The sequence below is a fragment of the Fringilla coelebs genome (assembly GCF_963513975.1).
Source record: "Fringilla coelebs genome assembly, chromosome: 32".
NCBI lineage: Eukaryota > Metazoa > Chordata > Aves > Passeriformes > Fringillidae > Fringilla > Fringilla coelebs.
In genome coordinates, this window is record NC_140058.1 from 951,993 (window position 1) to 967,479 (window position 15,487).

General features: G+C 57.7%; 1 protein-coding gene across 1 annotated transcript; it reads right to left on the minus strand.

Annotated features, from left to right (window-relative positions):
* Positions 1–2,527: 2,527 nt before the first annotated feature.
* LOC311164488 (calmodulin-regulated spectrin-associated protein 3-like) lies at positions 2,528–11,497 on the minus strand. The gene is made up of 4 exons (XM_084223972.1): positions 11,057–11,497; positions 5,647–5,939; positions 3,061–3,195; positions 2,528–2,976 (listed from the first exon to the last, which is right to left on the minus strand). Exons 1-4 carry the CDS (start codon positions 11,202–11,204, stop codon positions 2,767–2,769), a joined length of 786 nt encoding a protein of 261 aa, XP_084080098.1. The 5' UTR covers positions 11,205–11,497; the 3' UTR covers positions 2,528–2,766.
* Between the last annotated feature and the right edge of the window lie 3,990 nt (positions 11,498–15,487).

Sequence of the window (15,487 nt, forward strand, 5' to 3'; positions counted from 1 at the left end):
GGGGATTTTTTTAGTGATTTTTTGGGGATTTTTGGAGGGTTTTTTTGATTTTTTGGGGATTTTTTTGGAATTTTTAAAGGATTTTTTAAGGATTTTTTGGGGATTTTTTGGGGATTTTTTCAGGATCTTGGGGGATTTTTTTGTGAATTTTTAGGGATTTTTTGGGGGTTTTTTTAGGATTTTGTTGGGATTTTTTGGTGAATTTTGGTGGGTTTTTAAAATATTTTTTAGGGATATTTTAGGATTTTTTCAGGATTTCTTTGGGAATTTTAATGGATTTTTTTTTAGAATTTTTTAGGGATTTTTTTGGGGATTTTTTAGGATTTTTGGGTGAATTTTCGGATTTTTTGGAGATTTTTTTAGGATTTTTTGGGGATTTTTTTAGGATCTTTTGGGGATTTTTTTAAGATGTTTTGGAAATTTCTCAGCATATTTTAGGGAACCTTTTGGTATTTTTTAGGATTTTTTTGGTGAATTTTTGGGGTTTTTGGGCCGGCGGGTGGGACACTGGGGAGAGAGAGGGGTCAGAGGGGATGGACCCAGAGACCCAAAAAGCACAGACAGAAAAGGGGAATTTAAAAGGAGAAAAATGAGATTTTTTTAGGGTTTTTTGGGGGATTTTTTGCAGATTTTTTGGTAAATTTTTGGGATTTTTTAAAATTTTATTTTTTGGGATTTTTGGGGATTTTTTTGTGGATTTTTTAGGATTTTTTTAGGATTTTTTTAGGATTTTTTGGGGTTTTTTTCAGGATTTTTGGGGATTTTTTTGTGATTTTTTGGGGTGATTTTTGGGGGGTTTTTTGGTGAATTTTTGGGGTTTTTTTTAGGATTTTCTTGGGATTTTTTTAGGATTTTTTTTATTATTATTTTTTGATGATTTCTTGTGGATTTTTTGGGGAATTTTGAAGAGATTTTCTGTGGATATTTTGGGATTTTTGAGAGGATTTTCTTGGGATTTTTGGGGGGATTTTGGGGGATTTTTAATAGATTTTTAATGGGTTTTTTGGGGGATTTTGGGGGATTTTTTGGGGGATTTTTTGCGGGATTTTTTGTGGATTTTTTTCGGGATTTTTGGGGGGATTTTTGTGATTTTTGGGTGGATTTTGGGGGATTTATGGGGGATTTTTTGGGGACTTTTGGGGATTTTTTTCTGGAATATTTTGGTTATTTTGGGGATTTTTTTCACGATTTTTCCGCGATTTTTTCACGATTTTTGGGGCGATTTTTTTGGGGGATTTTTTCCACATTTTAGGGATTTCTTTTTTTATTTTTTCTGCTGTTTTTTTACACTTTTTGGTGATTTTTCTGTACCTTGTGCCCACAGGCCGGGTTCCCCGGGTCCCCCCAGGCTGGGGCCCGACCCTGCTCCCTCCTGCTGCTGCTCCCCTGCAGCCTCCCAGGAACCCCAAAAATTCCCATTTTGGGGCACTTTGGGGGATTTTTTTAGAGCTTTTTTAGGGATTTTTTGGGGGATTTTTTGGGGATTTTTAATGGGATTTTTTTGAGATTTTTTACAGATTTTTTAGGATTTTTTGCGAATTTTTGGGGATTTTTTTGGAATTTTTGGGGGTATTTTTAGAGATTTTTTGGGAGATTTTTTCCAGGATTTTTTTGGGATTTTTGTGGACTTTTTGGGGGATTTTGGGGGGGATTTTTAGTGGATTTTTTACGGGTTTTTGGGTGGATTTTATGGGGATTTTTTTTTGGAATTTTTGGCGATTTTTGGGGGGAATTTTGGGGGGATTTTTTTCAGGATATTTTTGGGATTTTTTGTGGATTTATGGGGGATTTTTCTGGGATTTTTTCGGGATTTTTTTCTGTATTTTTTCAGGATTTTGGGGGGATTTTTTCTGGATTTTTTTGTGAATATTTGGGGGGATTTTTGTGATTTTTGGGTGGATTTTTGGGGCATGTTTGGGGAGGATTTTTAAATGACTTTTTGGGGATTTTTTGGGGGATTTTTTTCTGGAATATTTTGGTTATTTTGGGGATTTTTTCACGATTTTTTCGGGGATTTTGGGGGGGATTTTTTCCACACTTTGGGGAAATTTTTTTTTTAATTTTTTAATTATTTTCTGTGCTTTTCTGTGAATTTTTTGTACCTTGTGGCCACAGGCCGGGTTCCCCGTGGAGCTCTCGGGTCCCCCCAGGCTGGGGCCCAACCCTGCTCCCTCCTGCTGCTGCTCCCCTGCAGCCTCCCAGGAACCCCAAAAATTCCCTTTTTGGGGCACTTTGGGAGATTTTTTTGGGGACTTTTTAGGGATTTTTTTTGGATTTTTAAAGGATTTTGGGGGGATTTTTAATGGGATTTCTTTGAGATTTTTTGGGGATTTCTTTGAGATTTTTTGGGGATTTTTTTGGGATTTTTTGCAAATTTTTGGGGGAATTTTTAGAGATTTTGGGGAGATTTCTTCCAGGATTTTTTGGGGATTTTTGTGGACTTTTTGGGGGATTTTTGGGGGGATTTTTTCTGGATTTTGGTGGATTTTTTTGGGATTTTTTGGGGGGAATTTTTTGAGATTTTTTGGGGGGATTTTTGGGGGATTTTTGTGGATTTTTTCTGGATTTTTGGGGGATTTTTTTGTGGATTTTTTGGAGGATTTTTTCAGGATTTTGGGGGGGTTTTTGGGGGGATTTTTTTGGGGAATTTTTTGGGGGATTTTTTGGGGCTATTTTGAGGAATTTTGGGGGGATTTTTTGGGGGATTTTTTTCTGGAATATATCGATTATTTTGGGGATTTTTTTCACGATTTTTCCGCGATTTTTTCACGATTTTTTTCGCGATTTTTTCCGATTTTTGGGGGGATTTTTTCCACATTTTGGGGGGAATTTTTTTAACTTTTTTGTCCTTTTTTGTACTTTTTTCTGTACCTTATGCCCACAGGCCGGGTTCCCCGTGGAGCTCTCGGGTCCCCCCAGACTCTGACCCGACCCTGCTCCCTCCTGCTCGCTGCTCTCCTGCAGCCTCCGATTCACCTGAAAAAAAACCCCCAAAAATTCCAAATTTTTCCCTTTTTCACCCCAAAAAAACCCCAAAAAACCCCAAAAATTCCAACTCACCGACTCCAACCAAGCCAAAATTTTGGGTTCCCAGGATTGGGACCCCGGGGGGGCTCCCGGGGGGGTCCCCAAATTCCGGGTGGCCTCGGTGACGAAGGCGGCCATGAGGGAATCGATCAGGGCCAGGTGGGCGCCCTGGGGAGGAGAAATTTGGGCAGAATTTGGGAAAAATTGGGGCATTTTGGGAAAAATTTGGGTTTTTTGGGGTCTTGGGGGAAAAAATTTGGGGGTTTGGGTGTAAAATTTGGGGGTTTGGGGGGAAATTTGGGAAAAAAATTGGGGTTTTTTGGGTTCTTGGGAGGAAATTTTGGGGAAAGTTTTGGAGGTTGGGAGAAAATTTTGGGGGAAATTTGGGTTTTTTGGGGTCTTGGGAGGGAAATTTGGGGGAAAATTTGGAGATTTAGGGTCTTGGAGGGGAAAATTTGGGGGGAAAATTTGGGATTTTGGGGTTTTGTGGCCTCAGTGACGAAGGCGGCCATGAGGGAATCGATCAGGGCCAGGTGGGCGCCCTGGGGAGGAGAAATTTGGGCAGAATTTGGGAAAAATTGGGGAAAATTTCGTGATTTGGGCAAGATTTTGGGGCATTTTGGGGAATTTTGGAGGATTTGGGGGAGATTTGGGGGCATTTTAGGGAGATTTGGGGGCGATTTTGAGGCATTTGGGGGAGATTTTGGGGCATTTTGGGGAGATTTTGGGGCATTTTGGGAGATTTAGGGCATTTTGAGGAGATTTTGGAGCATTTGGGGGAGATTTTGGGGCATTTTGGGGAGATTTTGGGGCATTTCGGGGCTCCCGGCGCCTCCCCCGCCCTTCCAGGACCCCGCGGGTGGGCGTGGCCAAGCAGGAGGGGCGTGGTCAAACAGGGATGGGCGTGGTTCTAAAGAGGGGCGTGGTCAGCGGGGAAGGGGGCGTGGCCTCGGGCGGGGAGGGTTAATGGGATTGGGCTCAGCCAATTAAAGCCAATTAAAGCCAATTAAAGCGGCTGAGCCTTAATGAGCTTAATGAGGGGGGGGGCACAGGCAGCTCCCAGTGCTCCCAGTAACCTCCCAGTACATCCCAGTAACCTCCCAGTACATTCCCAGTGCTCCCAGTAAGCTCCCAGTACATTCCAGTGCACTCCCAGTACATTCCCAGTGCTCCCAGTGACATCCCAGTAACCTCCCAGTGCTCCCAGTACATTCCCAGTGACATTCCAGTGCTCCCAGTAACCTCCCAGTCCATCCCAGTCCAACCCAGTCCCTCCCAGTATATCCCAGTATCCCCAGGACCTGCGGTGGCCCAGCAGTCCCAGTGCTCCCAGTCCCTCCCAGTATCCCCTCCCAGTCCCCCCAGTCCCTCCCAGTACCATTCCCAGTGCTCCCAGTTCCCTCCCAGTCCATCCCAGTCCATCCCAGCTCCATCCCAGTGCTCCCAGTACCCCTCAATCCCCCTCCCAGTCCCATTCCCAGTATATCCCAGTGCTCCCAGTACCCCTCAATCCCCCTCCCAGTATATCCCAGTATATCCCAGTGCTCCCAGTACCCCTCAATCCCCCTCCCAGTATATCCCAGTCTATCCCAGTGCTCCCAGTCCCATTCCCAGTATATCCCAGTGCTCCCAGTCCCATTCCCAGTATATCCCAGTGCTCCCAGTTCCCTCCCAGTCCATCCCAGTGCTCCCAGTACCATGCGGATGGGTCTCTGCTGCAGGTCCTGTGCCCGGACCGGGACCCCCTGCAGGGTGGGGGGGATCCCCCTCCCAGTGCTCCCAGTATCCCCTCCCAGTGCTCCCAGTATCCCCTCCCAGTGCTCCCAATATCTCCTCCCAGTGCTCCCAGTATCTCCTCCCAGTGCTCCCAGTATCTCCTCCCAGTGCTCCCAGTATCCCCTCCCAGTGCTCCCAGTCCCCCCTCAATCCCCCTCCCAGTATATCCCAGTGCTCCCAGTCCCTCCCAGTATATCCCAGTGCTCCCAGTACCATGCGGATGGGTCTCTGCTGCAGGTCCTGCGGCCGGACCGGGACCCCCTGCAGGGTGGGGGGGGGATCCCCCTCCCAGTGCTCCCAGTACCCCTCAATCCCTATCCCAGTTCCCTCCCAGTCCATCCCAGTGCTCCCAGTCCCCCTCAATCCCCCTCCCAGTATATCCCAGTATATCCCAGTGCTCCCAGTCCCATTCCCAGTATATCCCAGTGCTCCCAGTATCCCCTCCCAGTACCCCTCAATCCCCCTCCCAGTATATCCCAGTGCTCCCAGTACCCCTCAATCCCCCTCCCAGTATATCCCAGTGCTCCCAGTACCCCTCAATCTCCCTCCCAGTCCCCTCCCAGTGCTCCCAGTACCCCTCAATCCCTATCCCAGTCCCCTCCCAGTATATCCCAGTATATCCCAGTGCTCCCAGTACCCCTCAATCTCTATCCCAGTTCCCTCCCAGTCCATCCCAGTATATCCCAGTGCTCCCAGTACCCCTCAATCCCCCTCCCAGTCCCCCTCCCAATATATTCCAGTGCTCCCAGTCCCTCCCAGTATATCCCAGTGCTCCCAGTACCCCTCAATCTCTATCCCAGTCCATCCCAGTTCCCTCCCAGTCCATCCCAGTGCTCCCAGTACCATGCGGATGGGTCTCTGCTGCAGGTCCTGTGCCCGGACCGGGACCCCCTGCAGGGTGGGGGGGATCCCCCTCCCCGCCAGCAGCGCCAGCAGCGCCCCCAAATCCCGCGGGGGGGGCTCGGGGCGGGGCGTGGCCCCGGGGGGCGTGGCCTGGCTGGGCGTGGCCAGGGCGTGGCTCCAGGCCCTGCAGTAGATGTCGGCGGCCAGCAGGAGGCGCTCCACCGGCGGCTTCAGGTGCTCCTGAGCGTATTGGTCGGTGTAGAAGGGGTCACGGAGCTCCTCGGGGACGTTTCCTGGGGGGAAAAAGGGGGATTTTGGTTAAAAGTGGGGAAAATGGGAATTTGGGAGCAAAAATGGGAAAAAATGGGTTAAAAGTGAGTTTAAAATGGGTTAAAAATGGGTTAAAAATGGGAGAGAAAGGGTTAAAAATGGAAAAGAAAGGGTTAAAAATGGGAGGGAAAGGGTTAAAAATGGGAAAGAAAGCATTAAAAATGGGAACAAATAGGTTAAAAATTAGTTTAAAATGGGTTAAAAATGGGATAGAAAGGGTTAAAATGGGAGAGAAAGGGTTAAAAATGGGGGATTTGGGGGAAAATGGGTTAAAAATGGGATAGAAAGGGTTAAGAATGGGATAGAAAGGGTTAAAAATGGGAGGGGAAAGGGTTAAGAATGGGAGAGAAAGGGTTAAAATGGGAGAGAAAGGGTTAAAAATGGGATTGTTGGGGTCAAAGGTCATCTGGGATCCAGCATGGACAGATGGACACTGACCAATGGACACTGACCCATCACTACCCCACCATGGACAGACGGACACTGACCCGCCGTGGACAGACGGACACACCATGGACAGATGGACACTGCCCCGCCATGGACACACCATGGACAGACAGACACTGCCCCGCCATGGACACACCATGGACAGACAGACACTGACCTGCCATGGACACACCATGGACACTCGGACACGGACACACCATGGACAGACGGACACTGCCCCGCCATGGACAGACGGACACGGACACACCATGGACAAACGGACACTGACACACCATGGACAGACGGACACAGCATGGACACACGGACAGACGGACACTGCCCCACCATGGACAGATGGACACTGCCCCGCCATGGACAGATGGACACTGCCCCACCATGGACATACGGACACACCATGGACAGACGGACACTGACCCACCATGGACAGATGGACACACCATGGACAGACGGACACACCATGGACAGACGGACACTGACCGACCATGGACCCCAGGAGACCCCAGCAGTGACCACCGAGACCCCAAAATTACCCCAGAGACCCCAAAATTCATCATGAAGACCCCAAAATGGTCCCAGAGACCCCAAATTGACCCTGAAGACCCCAAAATTGGTCATGCAGAGCCCAAAATTCATCATGGAGACCCCAAAATTGATCCTGGAGACCCCAAAATCGGTCAAGACCCCAAAAATGACCAGAGAGACCCCAAAATTCATCATGGAGACCCCAAAATTGACCATGGAGACCCCAAAATTGATCCTGGAGACCCCAAAATTGGTGATGGACACCCCAAAATTCATCATGGAGACCCCAAAATTCATCATGGAGACCCCAAAATTGGTCACAGAGACCCCAAAATTGGTCACGGAGACCCCAAAATTGGTCAAGACCCCAAAATTGACCATGGAGACCCCAAAATGACCCTGGAGACCCCAAAATTGACCATGGACCCCCCAAAATTCATCATGGAGACCCCAAAATGATCCTGGAGACCCCAAAATCGATCCTGGAAACCCCAAAATCGGTCAAGACCCCAAAATCGACCCTGGAGACCCCAAAATTGACCATGGAGACCCCAAAATCCACCCTGGAGACCCCAAAATCGCCCATGGAGACCCCAAAATTGGTGAAGGAGACCCCAAAATTCATCATGGAAACCCCAAAATCGGCCATGGAGACCCCAAAATTGATCCTGGAAACCCCAAATTGACCCTGGAGACCCCAAAATTCATCATGGAAACCCCAAAATTGGTCAAGACCCCAAAATTGGTCACAGAGACCCCAAAATGGCCCTGGAGACCCCAAAATCGACCCCGGAGACCCCAAAATGGCCCTGGAGACCCCAAAATTGGTCAAGACCCCAAAATCGACCCTGGAGACCCCAAAATTGGTGATGGAAACCCCAAAAATGACCCTGGACACCCCAAAATTCATCATGGAGACCCCAAAATTGATCCTGGAGACCCCAAAATGACCATGGAGACCCCAAAATTCATCATGGAGACCCCAAAATTGACCCTGGAAACCCCAAAATTGGTCAAGACCCCAAAATCGGCCCTGGAGACCCCAAATTGGCCCCCGGAGCCCCAAAATCGACGGCCGGGACCCCCCTGAGCCCCCCCCAAATCCCGGTCTGGCGGGTGGGGGAGGGGCACATTCCGGGGGTGGGGGCGGGGCAGGGCCACGCCCACAGGTGGGTGGGGGAGGGGCCACGACCTGACCTGCCCCACCCACCCCCACCCACACACCTGGGTGGGAAAGGGCCACGCCCACAGCTGGGGACAGCTGGGGACACCTGGGAGAGTCACGTGACCTGGGGCACCCATGGGACCCTCACAGCTGGGAGAGTCACGTGACCTGGGGCACCCATGGGACCCTCACCTGTGCCACAGCACCCATGGGACCCTCACCTGTCCCTCACCTGTCCTGTGGCACCCATGGGACCCTCACCTGTCCTGTGGGACCCTCACCTGTCCTGTGGCACCCATGGGACCCTCACCTGTCCTGTGGGACCCTCATCTGTCCCTCACCTGTCCTGTGGCACCCATGGGACCCTCACCTGAGCCACAGCACCCATGGGACCCTCACCTGTCCCATGGAACCCATGGGACCCTCACCTGTCCTATGGGACCCTCACCTGTCCTGTGGCACCCATGGGACCCTCACCTGTCCTGTGGGACCCTCACCTGTCCCTATGGCACCCATGGGACCCTCACCTGTCCTATGGGACCCACGGGACCCTCACCTGTCCCGTGGCACCCATGGGACCCTCACCTGTGCCACGGCACCCATGGTACCCTCACCTGTCCTGTGGGACCCTCACCTGTCCTGTGGGACCCTCACCTGTCCTGTGGCACCCATGGGACCCTCACCTGTCCTATGGGACCCTCACCTGTCCCACAGCACCCATGGGACCCTCACCTGTCCCTCACCTGTCCCACAGCACCCATGGGACCCTCACCTGTCCTGTGGCACCCATGGGACCCTCACCTGTCCTGTGGGACCCTCACCTGTCCCTATGGCACCCATGGGACCCTCACCTGTCCTGTGGCACCCATGGGACCCTCACCTGTCCCATGGGACCCTCACCTGTCCTGTGGCACCCATGGGACCCTCACCTGTCCCATGGGACCTTCACCTGTCCTATGGCACCCATGGGACCCTCACCTGTCCTGTGGCACCCATGGGCCCCTCACCTGTCCTGTGGCACCCATGGGCCCCTCACCTGTCCCACAGAACCCATGGGACCCTCACCTGTCCTGTGGGACCCTCACCTGTCCCGTGGCACCCATGGGACCCTCACCTGTCCCTCCCCTGTCCCTCACCTGTCCCAACCCCCCCCAGGTGTGATTGCCTCCCTCCCCTCCCCCACCTGGCCCCGCCCCCTGCCCCTCCCCCCGGCCAAAGGGCGTTTGGGGGGGGCGGGGGGGGGGGGAGGGGACTTTGACCCCTGGGAGGGACCAAAATTCACCTGGGGGGGGGGGGGTCCAAAATTCACCTGGGAGGGACCAAAATTCACCTGGGGGGGGTTCCAAAAATACCTGGGGGGGTCCCAAAATTCACCTGGGGGGGGGGGGGTCCCTAAAACACCTGGGGAGGTCCTAAATCACCTGGAAGGGACCAAAATTCACCTGGGGGGGGGAAAGGGGGTCCAAAATTCACCTGGAGTGTCCCAAAATTCACCTGGGGGGGTCCCCAAAACACCTGGGGAGGTCCTAAATCACCTGGGGGAGGGGGGTCCCCAAAATTCACCTGGAGTGTTCCAAAATTCACCTGGGGGGGGTCCAAAAATACCTGGGGGGGGAGGGGTCACGGGGGGGGGTCCTAAATCACCTGGGAGGGACCAAAATTCACCTGGGGGGGGTTCCAAAAATACCTGGGGGGGGTCCTAAATCACCTGGAATGTCCCAAAATTCACCTGGGGGGGTCCCCAAAATTCACCTGGAATGTCCCAAAATTCACCTGGGGGGGTCCCCAAAATTCACCTGGGGGTTCCTCTTTAGGGGGGGGGAGGGGGGCGATCCCTCCCTCCCCCCCCCCCAAGCACCGCAGGGGGCGGGGCGTAAATGGGGGGGGTCCCCGCCCTGTGACGTCACAGCGCGACGTCACAGCCCCCCCCCCCGCGCGCCCGGACTGCAACAAAAGCGCCCGAGACGGGGGGGGGAGGGGGGGGGATCCCCGGGATTGGGGATTCCCCCCCCCCCCCCGGTACCGGGAGAACGGAACCGCCCCCCCCCCCCCAAATCCTCACCGGGGACCCCTCCCCAAATTAAAGCTGGCCCCGCCCCCCGCCTTTAACCGCAGCCCACCGGGACCGGGATCCCCGTTCGGTACCGGGGACCACCCCCCCGGTGCCGCCGGGACCCCTCCCCGGTACCGGGACCCCCGTTCGGTGCCACCGGGACCCCTCCCCAATACCGGGACCCCCGTTCGGTGCCGCCGGGACCCCTCCCCAATACCGGGACCCCCGTTCGGTACCACCGGGACCCCTCCCCGGTACGGAGCATCGCCCACCCCCCGTTTTTAACCGCATCTCCCCGGTACCGGAACCCTCCATTCGGTACCGAGACCCCCTCCGGTACCGCCGGGACCCCTCCCCAGTGCCGCACTCGGTACCAGAGACCCCCATTCGGTACCGGGACCCCTCCCCAGTGCCGGACTTGGTACCGAGACCCCCTCCGGTACCACCGGGACCCCTCCCCAGTGCCGCACTCGGTACCGAGGCCCCCTCCGTTACCACCGGGATCTCCTCCGGTACCACCGGGACCCCTCCCCAGTACCGCACTCGGTACCGAGACCCCCTCCGGTACCACCGGGACCCCTCCCCAGTCCCGGACTTGGTACCGAGACCCTCTCCGGTACCACCGGGACCCCTCCCCAGTACCGCATTCGCTACCGGCTCCCCCCATTCAGTACCGAAACCCCCCCCGGTACCACCGGGACCCTCTCCGGTACCACCGGGACCCCTCCCCAGTACCGCAGTCGGTACCGGCTGCCCCCATTCAGTACCGGGACCCCCTCCGGTACCACCAGGACCCCTCCCCCGTACCCATAACCGCAGACCCCCTCCCATCCCCCTCCCCGCCATCCACCCCCCCGGCGCCGCCGCCGTCCCCGGTCCCCGCCCGCTCTTACCGGCGCCGCCGTAGCCGGTGGCGATGGCCCAGGCCAGGCTGGCGGCGCTGCGAGCCCGGGCCCCGTCGTACTGGTCCAGCGGGCGGATCTCGGGCACCAGGAACCCCCGGCGCATGGCGGCGGCGGCGGCCGGAGGGGCCGCCACCATCCCGGGGCCACCGCCGGGGCCACCGGGGCCACCGCGGCCACCGGCGCCCGCCTCGGGTGCGCTCGGAGCGGCTTCGGCAACGCCTCGGCTCCGCTTCGGGTGGGCTCGGAGAGGCTTCGGGTGGGTTCGGAAAGGCTTCGGGTGGGTTCGGCGGCTTCGGGTGGGCTCGGAGAGGCTTCGGGTGGGTTCGGCGGCTTCGGGTGGGCTCGGAGAGGCTCGGAAAGGCTTCGGGTGGGTTCGGCGGCTTCGGGTGGGCTCGGAGAGGCTTCGGGTGGGTTCGGCCTCTTCGGGTGGGTTCGGCCGCCTCGGGTGGGCTCGGAGAGGCTTCGGGTGGGCTCGGAAGGGATTCGGGTGGGTTCGGAGGGGATTCGGGTGGGTTCGAGGGGGTTCGGGCGGTTCCGGGCGGGCGCGGCGCGAGCGCCAGGTGCGGGGAGGAGGTGGGGGGGGGGGGGGGTGGGGTGGGGGAAGGGGCGGGGCGCACCTGCGATCACGTGATGGGAGAGAGGAGGGATGAGGCCACGCCCCCTTTGTCCGGCGCGCGCGGGGAAAGGGGCGGGGCTGGGAGAGGGATACTGGGAGCACTGGGAATGTCCCCGTGTCCCCCTGTCCGTGTCCCTCTGTCTGTGTCATTGTCCCCCTGTCCGTGTCCGGTGTCCCCGTGTCCCCTTCGTGTCCCCCTGTCCGTGTCCGTGTCCCTGTGTCCGTGTCCGTGTCCCCGTGTCCCCCTGTCCGTGTCCCCCTGTCCGTGTCCGGTGTCCCCCTGTCCGTGTCCGGTGTTCCCGTGTCCCCCTCATGTCACCCTGTCCGTGTCCGGTGTCCCCCCCTGTCCCCATGTCCAGTGTCCCTTTGTCCCTGTCAGTGTCCCCATGTCCGTGTCCGGTGTCCCCATGTCCGTGTCCCTGTCCTGTCCCTGTCAGTGTCCCCATGTGCGTGTCTGGTGTCCCCATGTCCAGTGTCCGGTGTCCCCGTGTCCGGTGTCCCCGTGTCTGTGTCTGTCCGGTGTCCCCATGTCCCTGTCAATGTCCCCACGTCCAGTGTCTGGTGTCCCCATGTCCCCGTGTCCGGTGCCCCTGTGTCCCCATGTCCCCGTGTCTGTGTCTGTCTGGTGTCCCCCTGTCCCTGTCCCCTTGTCCATGTCAGTGTCCCCATGTCCCCATGCCAATGTCCCCATGTCCCTGTCAGTGTCCCCATGTCCGTGTCTGTCTGGTGTCCCCCTGTCCCTGTCCGTGTCCCCTTGTCCATGTCAGTGTCCCCATGTCCGTCTCCAGTGTCCCCATGTCCCTGTTGGTGTCTCCATGTCCCCATGTGCGCTGTCCCTGTGTCCCTGCCAGTGTCCTCGTGTCCCTGTGTCTGTGTCTGGTGTCCCCATGTCTGGTGTCCCTGTCAGTGTCCCCGTGTCCGGTGTCCCAGTGTCCCTGTCCCTGTGTCCCTGTCAGTGTCCCCGTGTCCGGTGTCCCCATGTCCCAGTGTCCCTGTCCCCGTGTCCCTGTCAGTGTCCCCATGTCCCCGTGTCCGGTGTCCCCATGTTCCTGTGTCCCTGTCAGTGTCCCCATGTCCGGTGTCCCCATGTCCCTGACAGTGTCCCCGTGTCTCTGTCGGTGTCCCCATGTCCGTGTCAGTGTCCCCATGTCCCCATGTCCGGTGTCCCTGTGTCCCCGTGTCCCCCTGTCCGTGTCTGTCTGGTGTCCCCATGTCCCTGTCCATGTCCTCTTGTCCATGTCAGTGTCCCCATGTCCATCTCTGGTGTCTCCATGTCCCCGTGTCCCTGTCAGTGTCCCCATGTCCCTGTGAGTGTCCCCGTGTCTCTGTTGGTGTCCCCATGTCCCTGTCAGTGTCCCCGTGTCCCTGTCAGTGTCCCCATGTCCCTGTCAGTGTCCCCGTGTCTCTGTTGGTGTCCCCATGTCCCTGTCCCTGTCCCTGTGTCCCTGTCAGTGTCCCCATGTCCCAGTGTCCGGTATCCCCGTGTCCCTCTCAGTGTCCGCGTGTCCGGTGTCCCCATGTCCCTGTCAGTGTCCCTGTATCTCTGTGTCTCTGTTGGTGTCCCCCTGTCCCCGTGTCCGGTGTCCCCGTGTCCCCGTGTCCCTGTCCCTGTCCCCGTGTCTGGTGTCCCTCGGCCCCTCCCCGTGTCCGGTGTCCCCGTGTCCCTGTCCCTGTGTCCCCGTGTCCGGTGTCCCCGTGTCCCCGTGTCCCCGTCCCTGTCCCTGTGTCCGGTGTCCCTCGGCCCCTCCCTGTGTCCGGTGTCCCCATGTCCCCGTGTCCCTGTCTCTGTCCCCGTGTCCGGTGTCCCCATGTCCCCATGTCCCCGTGTCCGGTGTCCCTGTGTCTCTGTTGGTGTCCCCATGTCCCCGTGTCCGGTGTCCCCATGTCCCCGTGTCCCTGTCCCTGTCCCCGTGTCCGGTGTCCCTCGGCCCCTCCCCGTGTCCGGTGTCCCTGTCAGTGTCCCCATGTCCCCGTGTCCCTGTCCCTGTCCCCGTGTCCGGTGTCCCTCGGCCCCTCCCCGTGCCCTATTTTCCCGCTGCGGCCATGGCAACGGGGACAGACACGGGACACGGGGGGGGACACGGCGGGGACAGAGATGGGGACAGGGACAGGGACACTGAAGGGACAGGAACAGACACGGGACACGGTGGGGGACACGGCGGGGACAGGGAGGGGGACAGGGATGGGGACAGGGAGGGGACATGGATGGGACAGGGATGGGGACAGGGACGGGGACAGGGACAGGGATGGGGACAGGGAGGGGACACAGAGGGGACAGAGATGGGGACAGGGAGGGGACAGGGATGGGGACAGGGACACTGAGGGGACAGGGACAGACACGGGACACGGGGGGGACACGGCGGGGACAGAGATGGGGACAGGGATGGGGACAGGGAGGGGACATGGATGGGACAGGGATGGGGACAGGGACAGGGATGGGGACAGGGATGGGGACAGGGACAGAGATGGGGACAGACACAGGACATGGGGGGGACACGGCGGGGACAGCAATGGGGACAGAGAGGGGACCGGGATGGGGACAGGGACAGGGATGGGGACAGGGACACTGAGGGGACAGGGACAGAGATGGGGACAGGGATGGGGACAGACACGGTGGGGACAGGAACACTGAGGGGATAGGGACAGGGAGGGGACACACGGAGAGGGACATGGGGACATGGGAGTGACACACGGTGGGGACTTGGGGACATGGAGGGGACACAGGAAAGGACCTGGGGACACCAAAGGGACACGATGGGGACACGGAGGGGACACCGAGGGTGGTACCGTGGGGATTTGGGGACATGAGAGGGACACGGAGGGGACACTGAGGGGACTTGGGGACACGGAGGGGACACAGGAAGGGACCTGGGGACACCAAAGGGACACGATGGTGGCACTGTGGGGATTTGGGGACATGAGAGGGACACGGAGGGGACACAGGAAGGGACTTGGGGACACGGAGGGGACACGGAGGGGACATGGAGGGGACACCGAGGGTGGCACTGTGGGGGTTTGGGGACATGAGAGGGACACGGAGGGGACATGGGGACACCAAAGGGACATGGAGGGGACACTGAGGGTGGCACCGTGGGGGTTTGGGGACAAGAGAGGGACACAGAGGGAACTTGGGGACACCAAAGGGACACGATGGGGACACGGAGGGGACAGAGGAAGGGACCTGGGGACACCGAGGGGACACTGAGGGTGGCACCGTGGGGATTTGGGGACACCGAGGGGACACGATGGGGACACGGAGGGGACACCGAGGGGATTTTGGGGACACCGCCGGTGCCACCCCCCACATGGCGGGGGGTGGGGGAGGGGCGCGCGCGGGTTCTTCCCCTCCCCCCCCCAGCCCAGTCCGGCCGGTCCAACTGGTTGAACTGGGAGTGGGGGAGGGGCGGGGCCCGGGCACGGTGCGGGAGGGGGGGGGGGGTGGGGGAGGGGCAGCGCGGGGTCCCCCCCTCCCCACCCCGCCCCTCCCCCACCCGCACCCCCCTCCCCTCCCCTCCCCCCCCCCGTTAATCCGCGGCCGCCGGGGCCCCTTAAGAGGCTTAAACCGGGCCCGGGGGGGAGGGGAGGGACCCAAATTCCGCCCCTCCCCCCACCCCAATTCTCACCCCTCCCCCACCCCAAATTCCCACCCCTCCCCCACCCCCCCAAATTCCCACCCCACACCCCCCAAAAAAAGCCCCTCCCCCCTTTTTTGGGGTCCCCCCGGTTTATTCCTGCCAGATGTTGGGGGCAGGGCCTTGTCCAGATGTTGGGGGGCCCGGCCCTGGAGGGGGAAGGGGGGGGGG

Coding starts and splice junctions, on each gene's coding strand:
- LOC311164488 (XM_084223972.1), bottom strand. CDS start 11,204: ATGGTGGCGGCCCCTCCGGCCGCCGCCGCCGCCATGCGCCGGGGGTTC. Junction 5,940..11,056: donor CACCGGCTACGGCGGCGCCG/GTAAGAGCGGGC, acceptor TTTTCCCCCCAG/GAAACGTCCCCGAGGAGCTC. Junction 2,977..3,060: donor TTTTGGCTTGGTTGGAGTCG/GTGAGTTGGAAT, acceptor GTTTTTTTTCAG/GTGAATCGGAGGCTGCAGGA.